Raw genomic sequence first — 12,598 nt, 5'->3', positions numbered from 1 at the left:
AAAACCATTTCACTGATTCTGAGGGGCACCTTTCAAGCATAATTGTCAAGACTTAGAACAATAGTATAAAGACATTTTAATTTTTATTTTGACAGATAATATTTCCATCACGTGTTAGTGCATGTGCTCACATGTGCACCAGCCAGTTAGCTCAGCACTAGAGGGTGTACCACGGTCCAGTATGGGCTCAAAGGTGAAGTAGTATGAGATGGGGGCAAGTAGGGTATGTGTCTGCCTAATAATCCATCTTCAGGGCTTATCTGGTTTTCCCACTGGCATTTAAGTATACCCAGAGTGGGTAGACTGTGCTCCACCTGACAGGAGTGAGTCTATCCTTCAGCAAAATCTGTGCCTGCTGACAGCAGTGGGTCTTCCCCTGAACAGGAGTTTGCCTAAGTGCAGTGCTGGCTTCAGCCTTATTGCTCACGGGAGGGGGATTTCTGAAATCCTAAATCCTCTTTGGCTATTAAGGGAAAAATTGATTGTTAATGATGGTAATTCCCCTATCTGAATTCTCCTCGGTTTTCCTCTACCACACACAGAAGAAACTGTTGCCAATTTGCATTTGGATAAGTTAGACTGTCATGGCTAAGTAGCAAAGTGGTTGTCACTCAGCGCTGATGACTGATTTCTCAGGAGATGAATCTTAAAAGTGTTACCTCCCCATCTAACCCAAGTTTAGATTTAATCAGAATTGCAGAAATGTGTCCACAAACATCAGAAGCAATAATTAGCATAGAAGATTTTTCCCATTTTATTTTTCTATAGAGTGTTTTCTTTCCCTGTTAAGATCCCTGAAACTGTAAAGAGCGATTAGGTGTGCTGAGCCAGCTTGCTGACAACTGTGATATTAAGCATTTGGCTTTCCTCAGGAATTTAGCAGCAGTTTGTTTTTATTTTCCTTCCTGTTGCTAATTTACATCAAATCAACTTGCTGTTCTGCCATGACAATTGTGTTTGCAATGGGACATGTTGTTCTGGAGGTGCAGGGCAGTACTGGGGAACTTCATTACCTTTACTGGAAACAGAGATTGATGATGACAAATAGTTTGTTTGAATGCAGTGTTACAAGCACCTCTGAAATTTCACCAGCCACTCTGTTTATTCCTTCAGAAAGGTCTGTAATGCCCGATCAGGCAGCTGAGACCCGAACAGCATGATTTAACATGATGCGTGGAAGTGATCCCTGAAAAGATCTTCTGTGAGCCACTCTCATAATAATTGCACTTTTTCCTGCCTTCTGGTATCCTGGCTCACTCTGTTAATAGGCAAGACTCATGACTGTACATTAACTGTCTCTGAATCTTGTTTGTACCGTGGTCAGGGCAGATACCAATTAACACTTGGCAGTCTCAGAAATCATATAATACCCATCTAACATTTGAAAGAACCATTCTCAATGTTGGTTTTTTTTCCTTTTCTGACTTTTGAAGTCAGAAAGAGATCAAACACCCAGATTGGACAGCCGCCTAACACAGCTTCTTTGTAGATTCTTTCCAACACGATTAAAAGAACAAAGGACCTGAACACTAATGAATATGAATGCCTTAATGTGACATTTGCTGAAGCTGGTAAGATAAACTTTAAAAAATGGAAGGATAAAAGGTAACTTAGTGGGTTGAAGGATTACATGATTATTTTAATTGTAGAGCTGAATGAGTTCTTTGTTTAAGATTTCATTTATTTTTTAGGAGGAGTTTCTGGTATGATGGTACAGGTAGCTAAGAAAGGACTTGGGAGAAGGCAGGCACCAGGCTGAAGCTGTTTTCTACTTTGTTGAAGGACTGTCTTGGTTCTAGTATGGTAACATGTATGCTGCAGCTGTGAGCAGCTTTTCCAAATGCTTTCATGAGCATGTAACTCAGACTTTTCCCATTCTAGGCACTGTGTTTTGTTTTGAGTTTTTTCCACTTACTGGCTTCTGAAGTAGTCACTGGATTTAACAACACAATAGAGGAAGAAAAGCTTACACCGTAACATTGCAAAATACACATTCAGTTTAAAGTAATGCTGGAGTCCAGAGTTCCAGCATCTTCTCCTTGCTTTTTCTCATTGATTTTATTCTCACACTGTTTCATTTTTTTCCTGGTAATTCAAAGTGTTAGGAACGATCACACTCAGGGATACATTCTATTCTTTCCTCTTCCTGTCCATTTCAGTAGCTGGGGAATTTAGTTTTATAATTTCCAGCACATTTAATTGCAATTAACTATGTCAAGCTCTTATGGATCAATGCTAGAGCAGCTTTTACTGTTGCTGAAAAGCTGAACCACATAGCATACAGCTGCTCCAGAGGGCAAGAAGGACAAAGACAGAGATGGGCAGGCAAAGCTTTTAAGGCAGCACTTACAAGTCTCTCAGATCTGCCAGGAGGTGGTGAGCATTAAAGTAGGTTCAGATCATGGCCACTAGATCCAAATGGAAGAAGGTATGTTAAAATACACTACCCTTATGGCCTGAGGTCAAGTCAAAATACTTGTTGCTTCACTTGTGACAAAGTAAGGAACCGAAGGTTTGCTTGATCTCTGGGCAAACCAGAGCAGCTTCTCTGTGGCCGTACATACCTAACCGACCAGCCTTGACCAGCACTGGTGCTAGCTACGCAGCAGCATCCCTCCTCACTCCTAGTTTTACAACTGGTATGAAACCAAACCTACCTACAGATTCTGAAAAAGCCCAATATATGTTTTGGTTTTCCATATATGAGGCCCAGGCAAGCAGCAGAAGGACCAGCACAGGTCCCGTTACACTGAAGTTTCCACACAACTGAGAGGTGAAGGGGCGAACTCATACATTCCTGCTGGGGGGGGGGAAATAAAAATACACAAACCCAAACAACTTCCTGCCCCTGCTGCATGCTTTCCTGCCTTCTGCTTTTCCTTGATGGGGAGGAGTAGGATAAGGTGGTAAGATAAGCATTCTGACCTGCCAGAGTCAGCGGGAACTGACAGTGCTCAGTGGAAATCGGACAGTTGCAGCCCCACAGTTTCTACAGGAACATCCATTTCAATTCCACTCTCTTCTCTGTGTGCGTTTTTTAAAACCCAGCCTAAAAAGGCAGGAAGGATCCTATTCTGTGATGCTCCAACAGTAATGGCAGAGTTATTAGCAATTAACCTCCTAGCTCATTTAATTTGTTCTTTGAAAGATGCCAGTGTCATGTTGCATATGATAAAATATAGTTAGAGACACTGAATCACATCAAATTAACTCGTTTTGATAGGTTATAGATCAAAACATCAATGAGATGTAAGATTGGTTAACGTGCCATAAGCTGACAGACATACTTCTGCATGGGCATGTATGATTTAACAGTGGGATAATTGCTTCTTTAATTATAATTAAGGTGTTTAACAGAGTAGTTTAATTGCAGAACAGGGTGCAATGAACAGTTTGGTGACCCAGCTGAGTTTAAAACTGGACATGATATTTATCCACATTCATAGCCGTAATAAGGAACTAGAGCAAGGGGGAAAACATCCAAATCAAGAGGCAGAAGAAGGTGTTTTGCTGAGTCAAGATGACTGTGAACACAGACTTTATTAATCTGCTCTTGCATGAGCAAAAGCTGGTGGAAGCTGAGGACTTCTCCAAATAGACAGCATCAGGTGGCTGCTCCAGCTAATTGATTATTAATACAACCACTGTTCGCTTTGTTTCGTGAGAGCCACTTAAGTTTTGCAGCAGCTATCCCTTAATTGGAAGTTCATGTGTATGCATTTCCATGCAGGTATGTGTTGCCAAGACAGTGTTTTATATTCCTGGCAGGAAAGCGAGCTCTAAGAGAGAGGAATAGAGGAGTTTGTGGCTACAAATACTAATTGGCTGGGAAGTGACACTGTCCTTTAGAGTGCCTTGCAATATACAGCAGAACTTCCTTTAGGTGTCCACGAGAGGATAAGCAGGGAGGAGGAGGTGGGTTTGTGTGCAGAAGGAACACAGCCCAAAATAAATGAGGGCTGTTCATTCTTTTAACCCTGAAGAACCATTGGGGAAGATCTGGCGAAGCAGGCCTGTCATTCTCCAGAAGTAAAAGTTAAAGCACTCCTTAATAGTGAGTGTCTGGTCCTATACATTTCTGTTCCTTCTTACACGCTTTTTACACCCCAATCTACTAGTCGATGGTGATTTGCATTTGCTGTCTCATTCTCAATATGTGTTTTGCAGTCTCTCATAGCTATAGTTTCAGCTGCTTTGGAGACCACTTTTTTTACTTTTTTTTTTCTTAACTTTAACCAAGCATGAAACCCATTTCCAGCAAGTAGGACATGGAGGACACCATCTTGTAGAGCAGGCAGTTGCTGAGATGAAAGTGCATATTTGAAACCTAATCCAAATATCAAATAGCATTCTTCAAAGAGGCGCTCAAGTCTCAGGGTACCAGAGATAGCTGCTGGCTCAATAGCCCATATGTAAATTGCTAAAGTTTTCTCAGTCTCACTTGGGTATCTCGTACTGTGTCCAAAATCAATAGTTAGCTTTGCAAATGTGTCGTTCTTACTGGTGTGTGTGTGTGTATGCATGCCTGTACTGTCAACATGGTATGGAATGCATGTCTGTTGTTACAATTCAGGTGAAACAGGGGATCTCTGATTTCCCTGTGGGTGTTGAAGGCGTTGGAAGCTCAGCAGGGACTGTGGCAAGGCCATGACCAGCTGGCGTGTCTGCAGAGAACACCAGCCACAATGCTGGTGTGGCTGTGGATGTAGATGGAAAGCATTCCTGCCACATTGGCTAGGTATGGGGAAGGCAGGGGTGTAATGGTCTCACCTTTCAGAATCCTAAATTGCCTTTCATCGAGGCAAATCTCTTAATGCTCCCAGCTGTTTCTGTCTTGGAGAATTGCACTGGAGGGCTTTGCCTGGATCTAGAGGGTAGAAGGCTGGTTTTGGCAGGTGTTCTCCGCTCTGAAGATGAGACCAGGGCAGGATGGTGCATAGGAGGCAATGAGAGACCAGGATCCAGCATTCACATCCTGCTGACTTTCCTCTTGAGATTGGGAGAGGTGTAAGGAACGACTCATATGATCAGGATGGAAGGATCTAGATGAACTCCTAAACCTTTTTCATTCTTGGGTTTCTTTTGGAGCAGATGTGCTTCTGCTCTACCAGACTATAAAACAGTCACGCATATGCAAGTGTGCCAGGAGGTTTAAGTATCTAGTAGTGCTAGTAACCTGGCAGGGCTAAATTTGCGTCAGCAATTAGCTTCCATAATAGGTTTTCCCACATATGTAATTGCTTGTGTGATTTATTTTCCCTGTGTTCATTTAGTCTGCACAGAAGCGTGACCTGGCTTTACAAACCTTAGTCTCCCCATGTGCTGCCTTATTTCAGGCTGCTGCTGGAAATGCCCTGGCTACAGTTCTGAGGTACAGCCAGGGTGGTGTTTGTGGGTTTTCTGTTCTTGCTGATGGTCTTGCTTTTCGTGTTGGGTGGCATGTGGCAGGTTCCCTTTGTTAATTAGAACAAATGTGCCAATTATGTTAATGCATCTCCCGATACCAATCAGTGAATAATTAGAGACAACACATCTGTCTCTCACCAGGGAGCAGGATGACTGAAAAGACACTACAAGGTATGTTGCTCTAAATTCCAGCCACCTCGGATCATTGCCTTCCTCAGCTGGTCATGAGGACAGCTCAGTCTTGTGGCAGGCTTCCCAGCATTTTTGTAGCACTGGACGTGCAGATCCAGTGCAGCTGGCAGAAGCTGTGTGCCTCACTGCTCTAAAATTGCATACAGAGCACTAAGGAGCTCTGACTAAAAAGTAGCTGGCTTTGGGTGTGCTCCAGCTTCTCCGCATCCACACTTGCTGTGAATCAGGACTTCATTCACTGCACTTACACCTTTACAGAGGAGCCTTCTCCTGATAAGTCAGTTTGCACACATGTAACAAGAATACTTTCTTGAGTGAAAACTGAAAAAAAGAAATGGGAATTTCATGCCTGCTTTGTTCCAGGCATGTAAGAAAAACCAGTTGCATGTTGTTGTAGGTTTCCATAGCTGTCATCTCCACAAGGCATTGCTTACCCCATCATTCATGGCAATATTGGTGCCAATTAAATGATTTGTATTATGATAAGGAAAAACTGATGCCCGGGGTTTTCTGCATACATACACCATCATCCATACATTTATGGAAGACTGTCGGAGGGATGTGCCTGATTTAATTAAATAAGTAGAGCTAGATGCCTATTCAAGAATCATAGAACCATAGACTAGTTTCAGTTGGAACGGACCTTAAAGATCATCTAATTCCAGCCCCCCTGGAAGTACTATATACTACAGGTGGTCTGTAGTATATAGTAACCACAGGGTTCCCGTTGGCTCCTTGGTCTTTTATTCTGAACCACAAGCTTTCAACTTGTTCATGGCTACTCTTCACTGACAGCTCTTCACATTCTATCCCTTTCCTGACACAGAGGGCAATGCCTCTAGCCCTCCTTCCCTGTCTGTCCCTTCTGAACAGCCTGTAGCCGTCAATAGCCACACTCCAGTCATGGGATTCATCCCACCAAGTTTCAGTGATGGCAACTAGATCATAGCTTTCTAGTAGCACAGGAGCTTCCAGCTCCTCCTGCTTGTTGCCCAAGCTTCGTGAGTTTGTATAGAGGCACTTCACCTGGGCTGATGGTCGCATTGCCTTCTTAGTAGACCCTTTATTACCCATAAGGTAGTCTTTGTGATTATAGGCAGTAGATATATATCCTCAATCTTGAGGTAAAATCAAAGATCTACTCTAGAAATTCTTCTCCAGAGAGCTGAAAAATGGAGATACGAAGGTGTGATTTGGTATTACCCTGAAGACAGGCACCCTGTGCACTTTGAAATGCCCCTGAGTATCCTGCTGCCCCTCTGTCCACTTGCCCGGAGGAGTGTAGATTTCTGGCACGTAAATGCCCGTTGCCTCATCTGTCAGCCTTGTTGCAAGTATGGCGGTTTCCCCAGAGCACCAGTCACTGTTATTCAGGTAGCAGAATTAAATTCAGGATTAGTTTCTGCATTGACTCTTTTAACAGCCTGCTTCAGTGAGAGGGCTGCACCTTGGGGAATGACATGACATCAAAAGACGTCGTTGCTTTTAACTTCTGTAATAACAGTTTGCATACTTGTCATTCATAAATCATACTGTCTCATTTTGCTTTATTCTCTTCCCTTTTATATTTGACACCTGATCTCTTCCTACTTACGTGACAGACCAACCCTGCTCCCACCTATTCTGATTACCTTAGTAAAATAAATCTCCCTCTTGAGAGGTGTTTGGAGGTGCCAAGGACTGCAGTCAAAGCACCAGAAAAAATGAGGCCATTAGTAACTGAAAATACGTACCAACAAAAGTCTCATTTACATGTTGTAGTGTGTTTAATTAGTTATCATTTCAACAAGGACCGAGGGAGAAAACACAACCACTGGAAGAATATCCTCTTTTTTTGTGTTGCTCTACTGATGGCTAAAATGTATACGAAAGGAAGCTCCTGTCTCATGTCAAATCATCCATCAGTTTCTCCCTTCAGATTTAGTGACATTCTCATGTGTTACATAAACAGATTCATCACATCATAAAAACCTGCGTGCCAGGAGAAGACTGAATTAGACATCCTGAAGATGCATCTATAAGAGAGATGGAGTTTATACATGCACACACAGTACCGATGTCCTAGCAAAACAGATTTTTCAGGAAAAAAATTACATTCTGTTTTTCTGCAAACTTGTTTTATTGTTAGCAAGTTCTGTGAGCCATTAGGTGAAAAGGATCTCTTTCCTAAGAGATTTGATTAAGAGCCAGAGGCAATATACTGAATTATAGAGTATCTTTTCTTTTTTCTGATTTGGCAACTCCTGTTTTCATATAATCTTCAGTGTTTTTGCAGGGATGAAAGGGAATTTAATGCTCATTGCTTTAATTTCGTCTAATCAGCTGAGACCCGGACAGAATATGTGTGTTTTTGTAGAGAGAAAGTGTTGTAGAGCAGTGGAAAAAAGATAACTGCATGCTTGAGTGTGGAGCCTTGCATAGTGCCAAGGGCTGCTAGAGTATGTGCTTGGAAGGGCATACCGGAAACACTTTAGACTGAGCCTTAGACCATGGGATGACTGTAAAACACAGTGTCCAAAGTTTTATGTCTTTTTTCTTCCTCCCCTGTTCCTTGCAGACACATATCAATTTCCACAGCCCTTTTTGCACCACCAGTTTTAAGCTATAAAGTATCAACAGTTGTGAAGCTACCATATAACTGCATTGATCTGCTGTGGGAGAGGAAGGATTAAATCAAGCCTTCCTTGGAGCGATGGCTTTGCATTCGCTAATGTCTGCTCATGCCTAATGGACGTCCACCCAAACTGGATAGGGGAGCTGGAGCTGCTTAAAGTAGGGCTAAAGACAGGGAGTGGGCAGAGGACAGCTTGAATCCAAGCCCATGTCCACCAGCACTGTCCTTGCAGCACTGAACTGGCTCCATCCAAGAATGTATTGAGCCCTCTGTTTAACACTAGGACAGGACATTGGTTTTCTTGTCACAGCTCAGGGTGGTCTGTATGGCTGTCTCGGAGGGGAAACAGGTTCTCTGTTGGTTTTGGGGTATGTCAGTGCTTGGGCAGTTCCTCAAATGTCTTTGGAAAAGTGAGGTTTGTGAGAGCAGGTCTTGGCAGTTAGCACCCTGTGGGTCCAGTAGGCTGATTGTGTTTATGTTTTTCTTCCTTTAATTAAATCCTGGGCACAAGCTGAAGTGATACAGTGACATGAAGGACTGGCTTTGATCCTTCCAGGGCCCCAGTCCCCTCCTTCAAAGCATGCTGGGTTCAAATGAAAACAAGCTACAATATTTGCAGCCAAATTATATTGGGGTGGCTTGCAGCAGTCAGCTGGGATATAATAGGGTGTTTCTTTAGGAAGGTAATAAAGAGAACATTGTCTAGATTAAAAATCACATATGAATTTTTTTTTCCGTGTAACCAAGGAAATTATGCTATATTAAAATAAAACATAGCTTACATAAAGGAAAGGGAAAATAAGCACTGATGTAGTCTTTGTGATTGCCTATTTCCTTGGTAACTGTCTCTGTTTTGTTTAATCATGATTGCGGCAAAACAATGACATGCATGCATATGTGAGCACATGAATGCTTAAATACATTAGTGTGTTTGTAATTTGCTTGTATGAGCCAGGGCAAGTACATACAAGGTTACTGCATTATTAAGTGCCTCATTAAGGAAGATGAAGAATAGAGAAGATCTCTGCTGTTTTAGGATTTCTGAAATTCTAATGGAATTTTCTGGTTTTGTATATCATCCTAAGGTATTACTCCTTCCTTATCCTTTGCCTCAGACTCTGAGAACACAGATCAGCTATTTGTCTTTGTACAGTAGCTGACAGCCTTTGAAAATGCATTGATATTTTCAAGGCAAGGCAAGACAACTCTTGTGTGGATGGGTGGAAGGGAAGGGGACCTGAAGGGAGGTGTAAGTGTGACAGGTGTTCTCCTGTGTTTCTGCCATGGTGGTTTATTTCAGTACGCCTCAGGTGAGTCCTTTGTGATATGCTTTGACTCATTGCACTTTTCTGGAACGAGCAGTGTAGTCACAGATACTGTGTCTGTTGAGGTGTGACTTGGTGCTGACTCACTGCCTCCCCTCTGGCCCTTTGAAACCCAAGGTTGAATGGCTGAAGAATGAAGAGGTGATAGATCCAGTGGAAGATCGAAATTTTTACATCACCATTGATCACAACTTGATCATCAAGCAAGCTCGGCTTTCTGACACAGCCAACTACACTTGTGTCGCCAAAAACATTGTGGCCAAAAGGAAAAGTACCACTGCAACTGTGATTGTCTATGGTAAGTGATGCCTTGTACTGCTGCATGTGGATGGACACACACTCAAAGCAAGCAATGGGAGAGGAGAAGGATGCAAAATGCCTGTATGTGACTCTTAATGGTGGTCAGTGACCAGGCTGGGCCACTTATGCTGCCTGTTAACTACTAGACATATGCAGGGACTGAAAACACTCAGAAGTACGGGTCTCATGGCTTGGCTTATTGGTAACAGACAATAGCATTAAAGGAGGAATACGCACCTACACAAACAGCTGATTGCCTCATTAAAGGGAAGGTGGTTGCTCCCCATGTCACAACACACACCAGCTGAAAGCAGCAAGGAGCTATTAGGGCGCTTCGTCCTGATATAATATTGAGGATGGCCATTCTTTGGCTGGGGAGGGACTGGATGAGATGCCCTCCTGGGGTCTCTTTCACCCTGTGTTGCAATTCAAGCCTTTACCCTTGCAAAGCTGCCACCGCAATGCATTTCAAGCAGAGGTATCCACTGGAACAAAACCTGCTCTGACAATGTGCCAGCTGACTGTCCTGGTGTTCCTTACAATCAGCTTAATTATAGGATAGACAAGTAGGAAAAAATCCCTATGATTATCGTAATATTCATTTCATATTCAGGGTAGCAGTTAGATTTAATTGTAAGCAGTTGCTTCCCTGAAGTTACAATGAGGGCCTCTTAGTTCAGTTTTTATAGAAAACTGACTGAATTGAGATGATTAGCAGTGTTTGTGATATTGAGAGATGGGCTATACAAGAGCACTGTGTTTTGTAACTGTGATGAATGCGAGAACATAAAGATGTAGGCATACTGCAACTCTTCCTCATACATATACAGCATTTGTTTCAACAGCGCAGTCAAGAGACGTTTGTAGATGAACAACCATTTTTATGAGGTTTGCTACCAGAGCTGTTTAAGGGTTGTGTCATATCACAAGCATTTGGGTTTGGGGAATCTGAGCAATTAATATGTTATCCATACCCTGACAATGACGTTATGGCATAGAGCAGCACAGCTCCTTCTTCATCCATCCATCTGTTCCAGAAACTTAGATGAGTGAAAAAGAGAGTCAGCATAAATATCTTCCCAGAGATAAATATCCTCCCAAAGTCTACAAACAAAAATGCATTTAGTGTGAATTCACTCTGAGCAGCTTAAATATCTGTTATGGAAGTGGTGGGACATTCACATGCACCACCTATGTCCACAGACAGGTGAGTGAGGTTGCCCTGGCATCCTAAAATCACCTTCTGGAAAGAATGGGAGAGAAAATTTTCAATTCCTAATCAAAGCATGGGAATATCTCACCCTACATAAATGGTGGATATGTCTGAGAATGCACAGTAGGTTACCTCTGCTGGAAAATAGTGCCGCTTTCAGAGTGCAGGCTTCTGGCTCACAGAGTTGCTAGTACTCTCTGAATCTGCAGGAATTTCAGCTGTATGCACACCACTATGTGCTTAGTGCTGGATCAGACTGTTTTTCAGGAGAAGGCAGGTTACCTGCTAACCCTAATACTCACCAAATGATTCAGCATCGCCATCTCTTCAACTTGTACAATGACTTCTGGCATGCTGTACATTCGGTACATTGGAGAGGTGGGTTTGTATCTGTTCACTGTTTCTTCCCAACCATCACTTGTAACCACTGTTGGAAGCAGCATGACAGCCAAAGGCGCCTTTGGACAGACCAGGATGGCTTACTTACATAGTCATGCTGTTTCTCTCTTGCTTTTCAGTGAACGGAGGCTGGTCTACCTGGACTGAGTGGTCAGTGTGTAACAGCCGGTGCGGCAGAGGCTTTCAGAAGCGTACGAGGACATGCACCAATCCTGCCCCACTCAATGGTGGTGCTTTCTGTGAGGGCCAGAGCGTCCAGAAAATAGCCTGCACCACTCTCTGTCCAGGTTCAGTATGAACAGTACATAGCCCTGGATAAATAGTTTATCTGTCACCAGTTATTTCAGGAGAGGACAGTTAGAAAAGTCTCCTTCACTTTATTAATAAATCCAACATTTCAGTGGATGAATATGAAATTGTATTACATGAGAAGATAAAATAGCGAGCGCATTATATCAAGCACCAAAGGATTCAGCCCTACTTTTGTGCACAGCTTGCACCAGTGTTTCAGCTCTGGCAGTTCAAGGGGGTTAGGGAACATTCAGAGCTTCAAATTGTAGGAGATAAAGTTTGAAAGCTCTGGAAAAGGACTGGAATTTGAATATCGAAAGTGGCTGTGATGCAAATATATTTACAATATCTCTTCAGTCCACCTGTCACAGTGAGTGAAGCATGTGGGATGTGTATGTTAAATTTGAAGCATGTGTTTACCCGACTTCAAATATAAAGACGTTTATACTGGAAAGAGATATTTATGCATACCTTTAAAAGATATTTAAATGTAAACTTCTGAAAAATACAAAATTGCTTCAGGACACACAAGTTAATTAGTGGCTTTTCTGTGACAAAGTTCTACCATCTTTCTTATTATCCAGTGCCTTCATAGAATCATAGAATAGTTTGGGTTGGAAGGGATCATTAAAGTCACCAAGTCCAAGCCCCCTCTTTAAGAAGATCAGGTTGCTTAGAGCCCCATCCCACCTGACCTTGAATGTTTCCAAGGATGGGGCATCTACCACCTCTCTGGACAAACACTGTAAAAAAGTTTCTCCCTTATATCTAGTCTAAATCTACCCTCTTTTAATTTAAAACCATTATCTCTTGAATTTTTGCAACAGGGCCTGCTAAAAAGTTCCTGCCTCTGCAATC

General features: G+C 42.6%; 1 protein-coding gene across 2 annotated transcripts in view; it reads left to right on the top strand.

The window, feature by feature from the left end:
* The window catches only part of UNC5C (unc-5 netrin receptor C), a 260,659-nt gene that overhangs the window by 198,783 nt on the left and 49,278 nt on the right, over positions 1 to 12,598 (top strand). For both annotated transcript variants that reach the window (XM_054066027.1, XM_054066026.1), the window contains exons 5-6: positions 9,655 to 9,835; positions 11,569 to 11,736. In XM_054066027.1, the coding sequence (XP_053922002.1) occupies positions 9,655 to 9,835; positions 11,569 to 11,736 (349 nt within the window). The remainder of the gene's footprint in view (positions 1 to 9,654; positions 9,836 to 11,568; positions 11,737 to 12,598) is intronic.

Source organism: Cuculus canorus, chromosome 4 (assembly GCF_017976375.1).
Source record: "Cuculus canorus isolate bCucCan1 chromosome 4, bCucCan1.pri, whole genome shotgun sequence".
Taxonomy (NCBI): Eukaryota; Metazoa; Chordata; class Aves; order Cuculiformes; family Cuculidae; genus Cuculus; species Cuculus canorus.
The sequence above is the reverse complement of the archived record's forward strand: the minus strand, read 5'-3'. Positions and strand labels throughout refer to the sequence as shown.